Source organism: Fringilla coelebs (assembly GCF_963513975.1).
Source record: "Fringilla coelebs genome assembly, chromosome: 4".
Classification (NCBI taxonomy): domain Eukaryota; kingdom Metazoa; phylum Chordata; class Aves; order Passeriformes; family Fringillidae; genus Fringilla; species Fringilla coelebs.
Window position 1 is genome coordinate 17967326 of NC_140032.1, and position 19402 is coordinate 17986727.

Below are 19402 nucleotides of genomic sequence, written 5' to 3' on the forward strand. Positions count from 1 at the left end.
AAAGTCTGAATTCTAGCATTAGAATCCATGAAAAGAAACAGAGATCTATTTCAATACGAAAGTTATCTTTACAGTGCTTACAATTGCTTTCTGCCTCTGTCTCTCCCTTTGCTTGGCCCTTTCAGATTCCCGTTTTTCATACTCTTTGCGGTATTCTTCCCTCTTCAGCCTTTCATGCTGATATTCCTCATAGCTGTCATATCTAGGAAACACAACTTAGTCATCAAATCAAGCACCTGCATTTGTGAATGTAAAATTAGAAATACAATTTCTGGAGTGCTTTACTATCCCAGGCAGTTAGAGAAAGGACAAGAGGAAATGGCCTCAAACTCCACCAGAGGAAGTTCAAGTTGGACACCAGGAAGAATTTCTTCGCTGGAAGGGTGGTTAGGCATTGGAATGGGCTGCCCAGGGAAGTGGTGGAGTCACCATCCCTGGAAGTGTTCAAGGAAAGAGTGGACGTGCTATGGTTCAGGTGATGTGGTGGTGTTTACCAAAGGTTGGACTCAACAAACTCAGAGGTCTTTTCCAGTCTTAATGATTCTATGATTCTACAATTCTCTCCTGAGGAACAGCTGCAAAGCATACCAAATGCGGGCCAAAGGCACTACCTGGGTCTGCGACTGCACGGCGATCTGGACCGCGATCTTCCACCTAAGGGAGAACTTCTGTATGCTCGGTGTCTACAGTGGCTGGACTCACAATAGCAACAAGATCTGCAGGAAGAAACACATTCACCTCTGTCATTCCATTTGAGTCTATTGACACCATTTTCTACCTCTCCCCTGAACGTACAATTTCTTCTAAGCTACCGGTGGGATTTTCTAGTGACAGTTTGCAATCTCCTAGTCAACTAAGGGGCCTCAAGTGATTTCTCCCCTCCTGGCCCTTCAGTAATTTTCCTTATTGAGGCTAACGCAGAGCAGACAGTCAGCCATTGTCAACTCCATCTGATAGAGGCCGTAGCAAGATTGGCACCGGGCAGCTCACAGATAATGGGGAAGGTTAGCTGTCTACATCTCTCACCGATTGCTCTGCCTCTGACCTGACTGCCTCCACTCAGAAGGTGTAAACCTGGCAAATTCAAAGGATATTGGAAACAAGTGTTTCTGTAGCAAACCTGTAACCTTCAGAGTTAATCAGCTCAGGAGCAATAGAATGAGTTGCACTGGATTAAGTTATTTCTTCCTTTTTTTTTTTCTTTCATTCCCGTAAGTTTCTTACTGTTTTTGCTCCTTGTCTTATTAGCTACAATGATCATACATGAATTTGCTGTACCATACCTTGAAGAGGATCTACTACAGGGCGACCTTGATCTCGATCGGGAATATGGAGAACGGGAACAAGACCTGCGTTGAGGAAAGGACCTTGATCTAGAGCGTGTCCTTTGGGATCTTTGAGAAAATAAGGATTTGGGTGGAGACACTGAATCTCTGCATGGAGAGTTAAAAGAAGAGCAAGAAGGTGATACATCAAATAATGAATAGGCTTGTGTCCCATCCCAAGGGTAGCATAGTTTATCACTTTCATCTTCACTGTCATCAAACAGACCATCCATTGCTAGTCCTGAATTTATAAACATAGGTAGTTTGGAGAATTGTTCATTACTGTAATCACTGTCCCTTAGTTCTCTGCTCTTATCTGCTTCTTCATCAAAAACAGCTTGGCTGGGGTGACCAAAATGCTTATTCAGTTCAGCCCGAATTTCCTGGTCTTGGAGCTGTTTTCTGTTATTACCATGGGATCCCTGCTTATTTGTCTGTAAAGTCTCTTTCTTGAAATACTGGTCTTGTTCTAAAGAAGAACAAATCTGACACTGCCACCCAGGTGAAGAATCCTTAAATTCTGGTTGTCTGGAGTCCTGAAGTTCCTGGGATATTTTAATGTGTACTTCCGATTTTGAATTCACAGATTGACAGTAGTCATGGTCACCAAACAGCCGCAAACTGGGCCGTTTTGTCTTTCTCTCCTCATGTCCACTGGACAGTACTGTAGTCTTGTTAAGCTGCGTGTACAGCTCAGTCTGGTCTGGACCCTTCTTGGTTGGGTTATTTCCTGGAGAACCGGAAGACTCACTACAGCGGGGCTTTTTTGAAGGTGGTACAACAGTCTTGCATGATGACTTCAGTTTAGGTGAAGTCCTAAAAGGATTATCTTGGTTGGCTTTATGAGGAGGGGTCGTAGGTGGAGTTAGGCCTACAGAGAGTAAAAGGAGGTACAGAATGCTTTTAAGCACACATACAATGTTTATAAAGGTGGCTCAGATGCTTCTTAAAATAGATACAAAGCAAGACCCATTTTATGTCACTTCAACACTGCCAATACTGAAAATAAAACTACCAAAGGTCTGATAACAATAGCAACAATACTAATGCATCACCATCAATCTCCAGCATAATTTCTGCCCCTCCTCTTCCTCCGTGACAACCGCCCCTCTCTCTGTAGGTTTTGATAGAAAAGATCAAGAGATAAAATTCCAAAGACTTTTTGTTAAATACAAAACAGATTTTGATGTAAAAATGGAAAGTCAAAAGACTGGCACCATCAAAAACATAAAGAACCTAGCAAAGAAGAACCTGGATAAAAGCGTGGCCAAGAGAAATAAGTGAGTGGCACCAAAGGATGCAGAACTTAAATGCAATGAAATACAGCTACCCTAACTCAGTGGCAATGACTCTTTGTTTCCAGAGTTCATTAACCATTGAGAATGTATGTCTAATACACTCCTTGAGCATAATTAATACATTTTGCCTGAAATGTGGTTCTGCAACTGAAACTCAAATGAACAACCACAAGTGTACTGAACCTTCACATTTAGAACTAAATCGTGGTGAGAATCATACAGTAGGGAGTCAAAATGAAATGGGTAAGTCTTAGTATTAGTTATTAGGCTAGTATTAGTATTAGATTAGCAGGCAATGACTAAATATACTGCTAACTAACAGGATTATTTACGTAACTGTAATAGTATACTGTAATAGTGAGAGACATCACAGAGTCTCTCACTGTGATGAGACAAAATTGCAGGAAGGACTACAGCACATTCCAGTAATGCCTGGGAACTGAAGCAGCATCTTCCCATTATTTTTAAAAGGGTAGAATATAACTTTCAATATTTTCTATAGAAATAATAGACTTTCTTCAGACTTTACAGAAGGATAATCCCAGACGTCAGGGCAGAGTAACAGCAAAAAGCAGACACTGTTCAGGAAATAATTTCTCTTCAGGAAGGTACTTAGTATGTTAGGTTTGAAAAATTTGCTTCTACCCAATTGACACTAATATAATTTAGTAACATATGCTTAAAATTTAACAAAATAGACAGAGATTAGGGAGTTCTCCAAGGTAATCCAGACCACCCCTAAGCAACCCAGAGGCTTATGCTGTCCAAGAACACTTTTAGCCCAAGCAATAAGCTTTCCATTACTTCTTAAGCAAGAATGAAAAGAGAGAGCAGACAGAGTTACAGGAAATGTGTGTTTCAAACATGGTTACAGAGCTCTGGCTTGTATTTTTAAACATGCAACACAGCTCGGCAGATCAATGCAAATGGAACATGTTTTATAGGGTTTTGCTGTAAAGAAGGAAAAGTGTCCATCAATGCACAGTGCTCCCTAAGGAGCATAAATGGAGACTGGGAGTTCCACTGCATTATCTACAATGAATTTCTTTCAGAAAATAAGAAACTAGAAGTACCAAGGCATGAATACTTGATGTGAGAAACACACTTGATTTTGTCTGAATGTTTGGAAAAATGGTTATGAGCTACCCATGGCTATGCGAAGACTTTGCCTAATGCCACAAAATTCAAGGAAACTGAGGCAAAGATTATGGCACCTAAAACATTAGTTACCCCAAATTTAAATTTAATATTTAAAAAAAAAATTGCAGTCATCACTGTTAAATTATTTCCTCTAAGTCCTCAATTTTTTTCTTTCTTCTTACCAAAAATTCACTTGAGACAGCCCTAACTATTTCTTACCTCATGCACCTCCTCACTCACAAATATTTTTTACTACCAAGTAAATTTTTGCTAAAATTAAGATAATGGTCCTATTCAAAATTCTGCAATAATACTTTCAAAGTTAAAGCTTCGGGCTCAGATTGAACAAATACTTCAGTAAACAACTTCCTAGAAAAAAAAAAAATTAAAATGACACTTTTACTCGTGAAATTATACAGTCCATGAGAAATTCTGGGGTTAGTTACTGGGGTTTTTGGATGTAGTTTTAAAGAAAAAATTAAACAAAAATACAAACACTCCACAGCGAACATGTATATTTAAGAATTTCAAGCAAAGAAACCCCAGAGATAATCCAATATTCAAAATAAAATCTTATTTCAAATTCTACTTCTTTAAAGCTTGTCCTGGAAATAAGCAAGTAAAACATGTAGTATAACATTTCCAGAAACCTGACAAAGAGCCCAATAATCTTCAGAGTAGGGGGGGGCAGGGGGGGAAAGTACAGGCTGAGCTAAATTTACTGGCACTTCCCTTGCTGGCAGAACAGGGCTGGGACATCCTAAGAAAGGGCTTCCTCGTGGCAGTCTGGCTTTTTTCCTGGATTTTAGCAGAAGTAGGAAATGCACAGGCAATAGAAACAGATAAAAGATGGAAAATGTTCATTTAACTTTTGAACAAACCTACAATGGGGATGAAGGAGGGAGTGAAGTTTTGAATACACGTCACCACTCCGAGCCCACCTCCAGAGTGCCCCCTGACCCATCTCCAAATGGTGAATTCTGAGAAAAACAGTTGGCTGCACACTTGTTCATCTTCACTCTAATCCCTGGTAATCCTCACAGAGGGCCACGATCCCACATCAGTGGCATTACAATATTCCATAACCACTGGATTATTTCGCACACGCTGATTCCTCCCCAATGCGTACATTTAGGCATTGACAGTACAAGGTATATTCTGTACTCTCTCTTGAACTTAGCAGGTTTTGACAGATTTATGGAAGGACAGATGGCCATTACAGGCTGAAGGCTGACAAGAGGCAGTTCAGAGCATTGTTAACACACTTGCACAAACTCTCAGCAGTGCAGCGCTGTGCAGAATGTAATTCAGACTATAGCTTTTTTATTGCTGCCTATTTTCTTTTGTCAAAAGAGCCTGCTGTGCACAGCAACAAATGGCTGCCATTACCCAGAATGTAATGGGTGTCAGACAAATCACGTAACACAAACAATCAAGAGTATGTAGGTCATATTTCAACAGAGCACAACCTTAGCAATATTTATGATTACTGCATTGAAATGTGCTCTATAATAAACAAGTACCTCTACATCACTCACACTTATGTACTTCTGCACAGCAAATCTGTTAGAAGTGGTACATACTCTACAATCATCCCCCTTAAACAGTCTTTTTTCTTTTTAAAGTAAAAGGCAACTATTTTTTCATGACATGCTATAAAACCATTTTCTTTGTAGGGACTTTTCCTTAATTGAATAGCTTTGGTAAATGGTACGTTTGCACTTTGCCTTGCTCTGTCTATATACTATGAACCCACTCCGTGATCTTGTGCTAGAAAACAGCATATATCAAATTGCCAGCGCTGCTGCCAAAGCAGCACCATCCTCCCTGTGTGTGTGTGTGTGCAACAAAAGGTGTTTGCATATGTGCCAACTCTGCCACCTTGGCCAAGCAACTTCTTTCCAGAAAGTATCTGGGAGGGTGAAACTACTTTCGATACAGTCCAAAACTCCACTTCAAAAAAACCTTGTAGTGTTACTCATTTAGCTCAGAAAGATTGAAAAACAGAAATTAGGGGAGTGCCTTTGCATTGCAAGTGACATCTGGACTTCTTAGGACTGATTTTTAATACTGGTTTCTTAGACAGAGATATTTCTAAATCTCTACAGTAACTCAGCATTCCAATGTTTGATGATGTTTGCTGTGATTTGAGTGGGCTGATAATTATTGTCTTTTGGGGAATGCAGCCTTGGAACCTTTCTACATGTGGACTGGGCTTTTGAGAGGCATTGAAAATGAATTCTTTCATACCTTTTGAGTTTGAAAATGGATTGTCAAGGGAAACATTATTTAAGGCCACTTTCAAAACTGACCACAAGATAACAGCTCAGTTCAGTAGAAGAAGAGTGTTTGTACAGCACTAGATTGCAGAAGCCAGGAAAATGTAATAAAATTAAACAGACATCATATAATAAAAAACTACATGCTTGTTGAATATTCAGTTTAAACCTGCTGTCAGTGCTGGAGAGAATAAACACAGATACCTGAAAACATCAAATAATTCACTAGATTTTATTCCCTCTGGACAGTGCTCTCCATCTCACATCTCATTTTTTCAGAAATCATTCTGAGGTCAAAGAAGTTCTTAGATGACAGATTTTAAGTATTTGTTCTGACAAGTAAGAGGTAACACAAATCTAGAGGCGGGCAAATAGCAGGGTATCAGTATCCTCAATGATGGTCACAAATTCCAAATCACTCTTCAACTTGATTGTGCACATCAGCTTTTCTGATGACAGAAAATATAGCTTTTTCCGCTATTTTTCAGAAAAATCAAATTTTTCCCCCAAGACCAGTGAGCAGTTTTACACTACAATAAATTATAGGGATCTGTATCAAATTAGAGACTTTTCACCAAGAGGGTGGAAATAGTCTTTTAGTTACTGATCGAGCCATAAGCACATAAACCAATTTCATGTACTTAAATGGTGGCTTTGACTACTTAGGTGTGAAGGTTTAAGACACAGGGAACAGAGGGAGATTAATTAGAAGCCATGCTATCTAACATCTGGCATTCAGAAGTTTGTCTAAGATAATCAAAAGTCTAGAACAATCACTGAGGAGCCCTTGACTGCCAAGAGAAACACTGCCACCTCCAGAAGGTGACTCATCCTCCCAGCCCCTGTGCTTGCACAGTCCTATCTGTCCCTGCCCCACCCTCCCCCTCTCATTCTGACTGCTAACAAAGAGCAAAGAGGTGACACAGAACCATCTCAGATTTCTGGAAAACACTGGAGAGGTTCAAGCCCACGGCCTCTTAGCAAGGCACTGGCAATGCAGATGGCTGTGGAAACAGAGATTCACCTCTTCTGACTCTCTCACTCAGAAGACTCATCTGACACAGGAATTTCATTCACTGCATTATCATTTCCTAGGACTCCCTCCCTACCATGATGTTCTGGTCCAGCTTCCTTAGAACAACACTAGAATAATCAGCTTCAAGAGAGAGGACTTTATTCAGCAATGGACTTAGGACACTTACTTACAGTGTATTGAAAGAATTCTTATGTGTGGCAGGAAAACACTTCAAAGAATATTTGTTCTTTGTAATTTGACAAATCGATGTTTTGACAGTTTTAGGGAGGACAAAGTTACACTCATGACTACTAACAAATCTGTTGTAAAGCAAGATATAGCACTGGCAAGAGAATGGCTTCAGTTTGACTTTAGATACATGAATTCAAAATGTGTGTGTGACGAAGATTGATGGCTCATGTGGGAAATGCTTTTTTTTATTTATTTTTCTGGTCTATAGTTAATTCATCAGTGAGGGAAGCAATGTTGTTTTCAGCAGAGAGATCAAGGGAGTTGCTATTTATATTAAAATACTTTGTGCTTCGATAGTGCAAGCAGCACTGCTAATGGTCTTTTCAATTCAGTAGTGAGATCAAGGTAACTCCTATTTAAATTATAATAAATAGTGCTTGTATGGTGCAAGCTGCCCTATATAAGGACAATGAGCAATGCGGTTATCTGGATATAATTTGGAGTTGCCAGGGTTCTCACTGAAGAACTTCCAAGTATTATTAATCACTACCACCACTAGTTTTTTCCTTGTTTTATTTTTCGTTGCTTTTTGAACTGAAGTGGGTCCCAATTCTGCCATGATTTACACACACACATATGCTGTAAGCTCTTCAGTACTCCAGGCTGTTTCTATTATGTACTTTGCTTCCAGCACAAGCAGACTCAGGACACAAAACTACTGCAGTACAAATTACTTAAAAAGCAAGACATTCATATTTTTATAGGTTTACATACATGTGTATATGCAGGCAGAGATAAAAAGAGCTACTGCATGATCTCCTGAAATCTCCTCAACCAGACCTTGTGAAGACCAGAGCAAGTGCAACATGAAGTCCAAGAGCCACCATTATGTACACTGCTTGGTAACACTGCCCAGCTCCCTGGCCACACAACACTCCAATTCTTATTCTTCCTGAATATCATCAGGTTATTTCCTAGCCAACTTCTTTTACTTCCAGATGGGAAGAGAAATCACAGAATCATAGCAGAGCATTCCTGTTTACATACGTGGCCAGTTGTGCTGTTTCCCAGCTTCTGTTGCTTTTTTTTAATGCACCAGTTCTCCTGATTACGTTTTCCAAGCAACTACAGAGCTGTTTTGTTTCCTCCTCTGTGCACGGCTGATGGAGCGGAATGAATTTGGTAATACCAAGACCATTCCTCCTGCCACTATGGACGCAGTACTAGAGGACTGTCCAGGGGTCAGACTGACTCCCAATTTCTGTCTAGTCAGCTGATGGGAAAAGCAGGCTGCTGACTTTTTGGCTGGGAGAAAACACTGCTTCCTTCAGTGATTTCAACGGCTGCTTGTACCACTCTGCTGTAGTCACCTCATCTGCCCCTTTCTGTTGGCAGCACTAAGCACTGACTTATCCATGTGCTTACAAATGGGCACCCTTGTGTAGACCTGCTGTCCAGGAGAGAGGGAAGAGGCTTCTCCATGCTTCACTCCACTTCACTTCACTTATTGGCAGTGAACAGGATTATCCTTCTGCATACAGTGATTTTTGCCATGTTTATGTTGGTCTTGCAAAATGAAGACGTATAGGAAGAATGCTTCCTTTTGCCATGAAAGGAATGACTAAGACTGCAGGCTTCCAGGAGAAGGCAGGGAAAAATGTTCATGTTTTAGTGCTGAACTAATGAAAACATTTATGAAAAAGTACAATGATGGTTGTAGGAAGGTGAAAGCCCAGGGTACCTACCCAAACCTAGCCTGGGCCTGCTGCCACTGAATTCAGGGGCACCAAGCTAATTTGTGGTACCTGAAGAGATATTTTGCAATACACTCCTTCCCTCTCAATGCTAGAGATCAGATAGTTTACAACCTACTGCAATCCTGAGAGAAGCACATGCCAAGTACATGTCTTATTTTTCAATATTACACAACTGAGAAAGAAAATGGTCTTGGCAATAGCTCAGGTGGAGCTCAATGTGTTCTTTTGTGCTCAGCTCAGGACACTTGAAGAAAACAGAGGCAAAAAAGAGTTCAGAGGAACGCCATAAAACAGATCTGAGTCTGAAGGAATTGACTTCAGCAGAAAGAAGAGCAGATGAATTAAACAAATGATTAAATGGGTGATGAACAAACTAAACCACTACATGATAAAAAAATCCTACAAATCTTCAAAAGCTACAAATCCAGGGATCAGAAAGGAGGAAGAAAATAAAGGGAGGTTGTGTGAAGCGTGTTAATGGAAGTAAAAGAAAAAGCAGGAATACAAAATGAATACCACTTTTAAAAATTCCCTCTAAGCTATGGAACAATCAGTTGTTCAGTGGTAGAGGAGGAAGCTGTTATTTGTGACGCATTAATCTAGAAATGACAAAGCACTGAAACATGCAGTCATGTACAGCCCTAGACCGGCCTGGAGACAGACTGAATGACATAACTTTTACATTTGTAACATCTATTACACTGTGCTGTGGGGTTTGTCTTTGAAAGATGGTGCTCAGCAGTACACAAATCTATGGGGAAATGGAGAAATATAACAGATAAATGGTTTCATTCATATTTTCTCAGAAATTATGCTTTTCTGTGTAGGTTTGGAGCCATATTTTCAAACATGTTTCTTCTCAGGTAGCTGGATAAAAAAGTAATGCTGAACTGCACTGAAGTGAATCTACTGGAGACTTCTGTGAGATCTCAGCATACCTGTGGTATATTAAAGAAAACAAACACACACAAGCCATGCTTAAAGGTAGAGCCACCATTTCACATTTCTCACCTGCAGTTCCAGAGAGTTCCACACTTAAGGTTTGTTCAATAGTCTTGTTCTCAAATGGGGAACCCTTGGGATCACTGGAAGACAGGGCACATTTATAAAAACAAGCTGAAATGGAGTTGCTGTAGCCAAAATCTACTAAACCCCCCTCCCTTTTATAAATGTTTGCACTTTTTAGTACTTACTTTGGTGACTCGGGTGTCAATGGAAGTGATAAACTTGTTGGTTTGGCTAAAGGAAAAAAGAAAACAATTATGCAATATTTAAACACTCTGAAAAGTATACGGCAAACATTTCTTTATACTTTGGCACTGGAATCGTGTGGTGATCAGTCAGGGCCAAGCTCTAATAGTTCAATTGCCATTTCAGGGTATCTCAGACAGATAAATAAAGAGACTCATCCTGATTCCTTATTTACTAGTACCAAAGGGCACCTAAATTTCAACAATTATTTACATCAGTTACTGTACCTCTGAAATACAGTACACAACCCAAATGACAAGAACCTTTCAGAAGAAAAGTGGTACATGTTAAAAGTCAATGAAGAAATCTACAGGATACACTGTGAAAACGTTACTTCTCTCATTGTTAATTTAGACTACAGTTCACGTTTTATTTGGAAACAGGAGCGGCAGAATAACTACAAAGTAACAGAACGTTATGAATATTCAGTTAATTTTACTTCTACAAGATACAATTTTATATACAGCACTGAGAATAGGTTGTTTCTATGAGGCCAGAGTCCAACCAGTTATAGTCCAAATTTTTGCAAATTATGCTGCAAACTATGACAAACCACGGACATAGTCACAGATGGTTAAAAATGGGGTTGAAGCTCTCAGCACTACAATCCTGACATACGCAAGAAACAAAGCTCTGGCTGTAAAAATGTAAGACTTCGCAGCTTTTACTCATGCAAAATTGTATTTTCTCAGAGCAAGCCAAGAACCAGGATGTTTTAATACAACTAAGACGCCTTTAAAATTAAAAATTATAGTAGTTGCAAATTTTACTTTTCAGAAGTTAGATTGATGTTTTAAACACAGAGAGCATTGTAGCAAGAACAACAGCAGGGGATCTCTTCTGCAGATTAATTACTTAAGACAAAATGTTCCCCTTGAACACTCCTGCACTGCAGATCTTTTGTCCAGAGTGTCACTCCTGCATATTTCATATTCATTACAGGCTTGGAGCTCCCATCAACATTAAGGGATTTTATATGCAAATTGATTACTTTTATATGCTCTAGAGCATTCCTGAAGTAATATAACGTTTTAAAAAATTAATTCTCAAAAGCTGCATATTGTTTCTTCTCCTCCCCATATGAGAAATGGAAGCTCAGGTGTTCACCTCAGGTTCACCTTCCTCAGAAGTCGCTGCTGGAGCGAGGAGATGCACCTCAACGAGTTATTTGTCTGGTCCAGCACAGTCACTGATTTGTGCATTACACCAGGTGCAGTAAAACTGAATGTAACCTGACACATCTTTGTGTGCAATTTATATACATCTAGGAATACTAATGTTTGCCTGTGGCTACCTAGAGGTAAAATTGGCTTAAAAAAACCCAGATCTGTAGTAAGGCTCTGGAATAAAGTTTTATACAAAGGCTTTCCTTTTTTTTTTTTCTTCTTTTTTTTTTTGAAATAAAAATCTGCACACTCTTAACCAATTTAGGTTAAGGAAGCTGAATGTGTAAGAGCTATTTACATCTCTAAAAAGTCTCCATCTAGTTATTATTAGTCCCACAGAATAGTCCCTCATCAGAGTATATATACACATATAAAATTCTGAAGCACTGAGACACAGTGCAAATCTGCCAGAGGTGGGCACAGAACCAAGGCATTATCTCACACTCCCATGTATTAATTTTAGGCAGATATCACTGAGCTCTCCCACTGAGAAGTTCGCATACCAAAACACCCATCAGTTTTCTTATTGCTAGGCAAGAGCTTGACCAAACACTCTTTCTGCAAAGGATTCATACACACATACAGCTATTGATAGTGTAAATATTTAGCCAAGACACTGTCATTTTACATGGTGCCTGTTTATTAGAGTTTCAAGGTCTACTGTAGTGTGGTTTTTTTTTTTTATTAAAAAGAGTTCACATCAAGTTGCTTGTCCCTGTAAATTGAAAACATTCAGGTTCAAGAGAACTACGTTTCCTCATGGGCAAATTTCAGTGCAAAACCACAGATGATCTTTGGCATGAATGCTTTTGTGGACATTCCCGTGGGTTTGCAATATGTTTGCAACAGTAACCCTAAAGGAAAATAACATTTGACTTATTCTTTGTGAGCTTTCCCTAACTCTGAAAGAAAATCTCAGACTGTGATACTTTTTTAAAACAGAAGGAGCCAATTTTCTTGTACTTTTGATTAAATGTATGAACCAATGACTGCAGGTCTGCAAATATCAGTTAAATTTGCAAGGTTGATTCTGCATGAATTGACTGTCCAAGCTGAAAGCATTATATTCTTGTATTTGCATTACATGCAAATCCATTGATATTGAAGTTATATATTGGTGTATGAGGCAAATTTGCTGAAAAAACATTTCAGAAGCCTGTAAATTAAAGCACAGGAAAATTAAAGAAGGTAATTTCTCTGTGCCTGCAAATTCACCTGCAAGACCACTAAAATCACAGTCATCTGTTAAGCACAGTTGTTAGCTATATGTCCCTTTGGACTTTCCTAACCTCTCCTCCATGCTGTTTCCACAGCTCAGTGTGCCCTGACTCTTTGAACTGAATCTACACAATTGCTCAGCTGGGGGAAAAAAGCAGCTCTGATCTGAATAGAAAGACTTTATAATCTGTATGTATGCTTGTGTGCACATACATCTCTGTATGGGTACAACATACATGTGTGCTTAGAGCATGTTATACATGACACACCTTATCACCTGCCACCTTAACATCCAACAGTGTTAAGAAAGGCCCCTGTGACTTCTGGCAGTTCTATTTTTCAGTACCATTGCAGTAACAGACCCAGGTTTGACATGTAGATTTCAGTCTGGATTCTGCTGTGAAAGCAGACTGCTGAAGCCATCCAGAAGAAGTGGCAGTTGGCATAAAGAAGCTTTAGGAGCAGTTGGATTTTCTTACGAGAAATATTGTTCAGATAATTTGAGACCATAATGGAGAAAACCCTTACTTAGAATCTCAGAATGTACAGCTGCAAGAACAATATTAACTGACAGGAGGGGAAGATTATTTTTATTAAGTTTGCTTATACTTCTTAGTGCAGACTGAGGAAACAGACTTGATAGAGGCTGAAATGCAAGAAAGAGGGAGGGGAAAAGAAAAAAGAACATACAGTTTACAACTGTTGCTTTGAAAATACCAAACACATCTAGGGTCACATGCTGATCTCTGTTGCAAACAGGTAACTTCCATTGACTTTAGTGGAGGCATCCAGGATTGGCACTGATGTGTCTGAGACAGGCATGTAGCCTTTCAGACACCAAGCCAACATCAATACATAGATGTATTTTAAAGTAGCAATAATTTAAAAAAGCTCCCTTTGGGTTCGTAAGCTTTTACAGCTTTCCTTTATCGTGGGAAAACAGACAGGGAAAGAGAGGGAGAGAAAGTGAGAGAGAAGGCTTTAACTTCTTGCATCTTTGTCACAGAAGCTACTTGTAATATAGACCAGCTTTTTACACATCAGGGGATACTAAAAGTCAACGCAAGCGTTTAGTTTTGACCATAAAAAATCCAAACACTAGAGAGGAAGATCAGGATGGCATCTAAACTTTCAACTATTTACAAAATAAAATTACAAACCAGTATTCCAGCTTTAACAGGAATGACACATTTATTGTTTTCTCTGTAGCAGTGAGAGCACTATTTATTGTCTCTTAAGGGCTATGTGGCAGGTTAACAATGCCCTCAGTTTTACTCCAGCAAAAGAGAAAGAAGCTCACTAATGAACTTGCCTGCTGAAGTTGTTTAGGGGTATAATGATTTCTTAGTGGCACAGTTCTCTGTGAATAAGTATCTCCAGCTAGCTTGGTATATTCCATATCTGCTAAACTTTTCCTGAGATCCTTTTCTGAGGCTTGGGGCAATAAATAAAACAAACAAACATGTCTAAAAGCTAAATCTAGCTAACTAATTCTAACTTCATTATACTGTTTAAAAATTCTCTTTACACAGAAGAGATGCTGGATATCCAATACTAATCCAAAGAACAGAAGAAGTAGTGAGGGTATTCCCAACCATGGTACTCCAGCTTCCCAGGGTTACTGCTGGTACCAAAGCTGTATTCTGCAGCCCCACACCTACCCTGCAGATGATTTGTCTGAGACTGCAGATGGGGCTTCCTTTTGGAGGTGCATTTCTCTTTGCTGCTGTTCCTGTTCTCTGCTGGTTTGGTCTGAGGAGGATCATCATTCGTAGTCAGATATTTGAGAAGTTCAGAGCAGGGACGTCTCTGAGGCTTTTGCTGTTGACAAATGCTCTTCGCTTTATTGCTCCATGAATTCTCAGTCTTAAAACAGGGTAAAATAAAATAAAATAAAATAAAATAATAAAATAAAGTAAAGCTAAAATTAGTGAGCTGAACCTTATCAGAATGGATATAGGTTTTCTGAAGAGATGAGATTTTCAATGAAGTGTTCAGCCTAAGTGTACTAGATCTATGAGCTGTGAATAACTGTTTGCAGAACAAGGAAAGAAAATTACATTTAAAATTCCTAAATGACATTTATGCAGCTTTTTATTTCATTTCTCCTACATTGCAATGTTCCTACTCAGCAACATGTAACTAACAAGACCCTACAGCGCCTTTGGTGTGAACAAAAATATAAGCTGGTTTAAACCTTAATTTGCTGCTGATTGCTTGGGCCCAGTATTCACAACTCTCTTAAGTACTCCTAAATGGCCCATTTTCAGTTACACTGAATGGCAAGACAAACATTGTTTAATACTGCCTGCTAACAGAATTATGTCCAAGCCCTCTATTCCATCCAGTCAATGTCCAATATACATCTTTTGCCAAGAATCCAGCGTCATTTGTCCCAGACAGCTGGGAAAATGGCAGTCCCACATCCCGGAGTCACCCATGAACAACACCAGACCATCAGCAAATTTTATCACACTCCATCCTACTCTGTCTATCAGTAAAGTAGGTAAGAGTAACAGACGGTGTGACTACAACTGAACTTGGCCAAGAGAAGGGGCATAAATGAGATATTCAGAGCATAAAAGAGCTCAGAAGATTTTCTGGAACCCAGTCTACAACTCACATTTTTTAAAAATCAGCTGGAAGATAATAAGCATATACAATACATTCAAATCTACTGCTTGCTTGCTTGCTAAAAGCATAAAAGACCTTGTTACATTTTCTTTTTCTGTTATTACAAAAATTAAGTTTGTACCTTAACAACCACAGGGCTTGTTCTGATCCTGTGATTAGTGTTTGCATGGTTTTGTGTGCTGAGACCACTGCATTCATTGTAATTTAGCTGAGTGTTGGCTGGAGCCAGCAAGAGCTTCTTAAGCTACAAACACATCAGGGGAAGGGAAGTGGAAGAAAAAGAGTAAAGTTATACATCTTTATAAATTAAAGTGATTTATCTACATTTTTGCATAGTTACTTAAAGTTAGTTATATCAATTTCAGCAAGCAAAGTACAATAAAACAAAAAGCAGGACTTAATATTCCTCAGAGTAAACACACTTCATTTTCCTCTGGCTTGGCAGCACATTTCCGCTCCCTTTACTGCAGTATACTGCAGGGCAAGCAGAAGTGACAGGGATCTTGAATCTCTGAATCCAGGGCAAAAAGAAATTCTCAGTGATCTGTTTGACATGAAGAGGCCTCTGATCTATACAGAGACATAAACTTTAACAGAGTAATGGATATGGTGTCAAGATTCAGGTATCTGGCTCTGCTCCCACTGAAGCCAGTGATAAGAGGCTTTCAGCAGAAACAGAATCACATCACAGACCAGATTTACTAAGCAAAATGCATATAATGTTTCACCCACATCCTCATCCAAGATTCAGTTTTGCCCTGGTTAGCAGTAAGCTGGTGCTTACTGGTCAAATCAATGTTAAAGACACAAAATCAGCCCTGCATCCCAACAGACTCATTGGGCCTTTCTTCAGAGATCACCAAAAATGATGTCTAAACACACACAACAAAAAGAGCCCCAAGAAATGAAATATGAGTTCAGAACCATTACCCCGACTTATCTGAACAGAATGATAAGCAAAAGTGTCAGCCCCATTAGCTTAAGAATTTCAAAAACAACCTTTTCAACAACTTTTTAATAGACTGCCGTATTAATCATCCCATGGCTATTTGGCGGGGGGGCTTCCCCCGCTTAACTTTCAGTTCTTTACTTGATTTTCCTCTCCAGTCTAAATGAAAAGTCCAGACCTTACTGTGACTACATCATACCCATGCAGCGGGTAGCCAGAGGCACATCCAATTCCTGTTAAACAGTAGGAAGGGTTCTTACTAGAGACGGCTCTTCTGCCTCCTGGGTTGGAGGGGCGCCGTCGGGCACTGGGGAGGGGCTAGCGGCATTTTCGTTGGTCACATCTCCATCTGTCAGTGCATCAAAGGAAGGCAATCCATCCTCATCCACAGGGATGCTGTCCAGCGTTTCTGTGAGAACAGCTAGCAAGTTTGCCTCGCTCTCCTCATCTAGTTTCTGTGGGAGAGGACAAAACAAAAAGAGAAACCGGGTGAGAAAAGGAACAAAATGATGCCTCTGTGTGTGAACAAGCAAACACGTAGTTAAACTGGCCCTTGAAACAGTAACCTGCAACAGAATCTCAGACAATGTAATTAGGTACAATAAAATGATCCATTCCTGTTCAAAAGAAATCTTTTCGCACTCGTGGTGTATTGCCAGTTTACTTTTCTTCCACGATTCTTTCTTTTGTCAGGTGTTAAGAATGATAAGTGATCACTCAGGGATTGTATTACAGGATGAGCCTAAGATGCTGACACCTAATGATGGTGTCAGCCCAGGCTGTCCCTTTCTTTTGCTCTTCAACACTGAACACCAGCTAATTGACGTGACAAAATTGCCGGAATCGGGCAGCTAATCAGGACACCAAAACGAATCACCAGTAAAATATGGTGAAAAATACTTCATTCACATATTTGGTCCAGTGTAAGCAAGAAAGGGTTTCCCTTCCACACTTCTGCAAACCCTTGCTCCCAAACAAAACAGCTTCTTATTCCTGAGTATTCTGGTGTAAGAATAGCCAGCAGCACTCATATGGTAAATGACAGGTTGTTTGGGTTTCTTTTAAAGAAACATATTAGGCAGGTTGCCTTTGAAGCTGTCCTTTCAAATCGTGTCTTTTGAGTGCTCAATACACGATTGTAAGCATTTATCAAATTCCGACTGCAATTATAAAAAGTAGATTAATTTCTAATCAGAAGTGCCTGTAATGTTAATTTATATCTTATTTCAGCAGCAAGAGTTCTTTTTGTCAAATTGAGTAAATTTAAGTGCCTCCTGATTTTTAATGAAATATAGTCCCTACTGTATATTAAGATACAGATTTTTTGAGTGCTGAGAGTTAGAACTGAGAAATAGAACTGTGTAAAAATCATTATATTTATTTTTCAGAGAGATTGGAAATTGATCTTGACAGATCAATTATCTAGGACTCCTAGACTGATCCTAGTGCTATTGAAGTAAATGAAAAGCCTTTCACTGATTCAAGCGATATCAAATTGGGAGTTTCTCCACCAGCTTCAGAGTAGCTCATCATGTTCCAGGTCCCCACTGTGAAAAAATTTTAGCTAAGTTTAAATCTCAAAGTAAGAAAGTGAACTAGCAGGACAAATAATACCAGCAAGACAAACTAACAAGCAAAAAAAGAAGTCAAAAAAGGCAACAGCAAAACATTGCCAAGTTACACTTTGGAAAAAAAATAATCAAGTGAATCTGGGTATCCCCTTAGCATAACTTTTTTCAGTAATACTTTTATCTAGCAGACTCTGAACAGAGATGATCATAAACCACGCAGATAATTGCTCCTGCAAGGCTTCTCTGCCAAATCACACCTCACAGCTTCTAACATAAAAGCTGTCTTTGAGCTAGGAAGCTAAGGCAGAGCACTGCTCTGGTGCTTACAGCATCATCTCCAAGAAACAAATAAATACTCAGGCAAGCTAATGCTAAGGAGAAGCATTTACTTGAAAGGCTAAAAGGCACTCATCCACTGAGAAAAAGTATCCAAATTTTGGTATCAGGTGATTTCCACCATACTAAGCAGACATATGCACACAGCTGTGGTAATTCAGTGTGTAGAGAATGAAAATGGCAGAAGGGAGCCAAATGAAACCATGCTTTGAATTCAGCTTTTCACAGCCACTTTCTGAGAGGAAAAGAGAAAAATTACTGTGTCACTTCTAGAATAGTAAGAAAAGGCATTATTGGGCAAGAAAGTGTGTACCGGTGTTTTTTCCCAATGGCATTTCAAGTCCCTCACAGGTGTGGGATGAATGGTGTGAGAGCCAGCCCTCGAGCCTAGGGTGTCCATGAGCTGGTTTGGCTGCCTGAGCCCAGCCCTATACCAGGAACGTTTTCAGCGAGTCCATCTGGTGGGGCACACTGCTGAGCCTTGCAGCTTATAAAGCTGAAAATGAAGCTGGAAGTGTTGCTATTTCTAACAGGGAATGCCTCCTTTAATAATAGCATGCCAGAAGAAAACCTGATATTTGCTGTTAGCTGCTCCACTCTCATGCTTTAAACAGACATTCAAGTGCGCTGACATTCAAGAACAGAAAGTTGAGCAGACACCGGTCCTCATCACAGCAATTTCAATTAGTTTTGTACAAGTTTCAACATTCAAACACCCCAGAGAAAGCAGAGGATGTGACAAAGAGGACTCTGTTAAACAATTAATGTCACTTTCCATTATTGCTTCAGTCCCAATTTACAGAGCAAATAAATCAAAGTCACCACAGATGAAGCACACTAGCTGGCTAACACATGTCTATTCACAAACGACATGGCAGCAGGAACACATTAGTCAAGAAAATGACATTGCTAGATAACCTCTTAAAGGTTTAACTATGCTATTCCTAAATAATTGTCCTAAATCACTGTTTATAAAGAAACACAATTATTAGATACAGCAGAAATGGTGCTGAGGAGAGATGCAGAGGGAGAGATGGTTGGGTACATCAACATCTGAGCAATAATCACTGAAGCAGCAGCTTCCTCCTTTGCTGTTGCAGTCTGAGTCTTGGTGTTGACAGCACTGGGGAGAAGCAACGCCATGGCCAAATGCAGGCTCTTTCACAGTTTCAGCACTGTCACTGCAGAAGTTCACATTTCAGACTGGCATCCAACCTGCTCACCACACAGGCTCGGTGGAACAGGAGGAGGCGAGCACCCTCCAGTTCTGC

The 19402-nt window shown here is 39.6% G+C and overlaps 1 protein-coding gene across 3 annotated transcripts in view; it reads right to left on the reverse strand.

The window, feature by feature from the left end:
• The window catches only part of PPARGC1A (PPARG coactivator 1 alpha), a 68116-nt gene that overhangs the window by 16422 nt on the left and 32292 nt on the right, over positions 1 to 19402 (reverse strand). For 2 of the 3 annotated variants that reach the window (XM_084205140.1, XM_084205141.1), the window contains exons 3-10: positions 16485 to 16679; positions 15397 to 15519; positions 14303 to 14507; positions 10200 to 10245; positions 10018 to 10091; positions 1284 to 2196; positions 612 to 716; positions 82 to 202 (exon numbers count right to left, since the gene is read on the reverse strand). In XM_084205140.1, coding sequence (XP_084061266.1) covers positions 82 to 202; positions 612 to 716; positions 1284 to 2196; positions 10018 to 10091; positions 10200 to 10245; positions 14303 to 14507; positions 15397 to 15519; positions 16485 to 16679 — 1782 coding nt within the window. Of the gene's footprint in view, positions 1 to 81; positions 203 to 611; positions 717 to 1283; positions 2197 to 10017; positions 10092 to 10199; positions 10246 to 14302; positions 14508 to 15396; positions 15520 to 16423; positions 16680 to 19402 lie in introns of those variants that run through there. The other variant, XM_084205142.1, reaches the window with a different exon arrangement.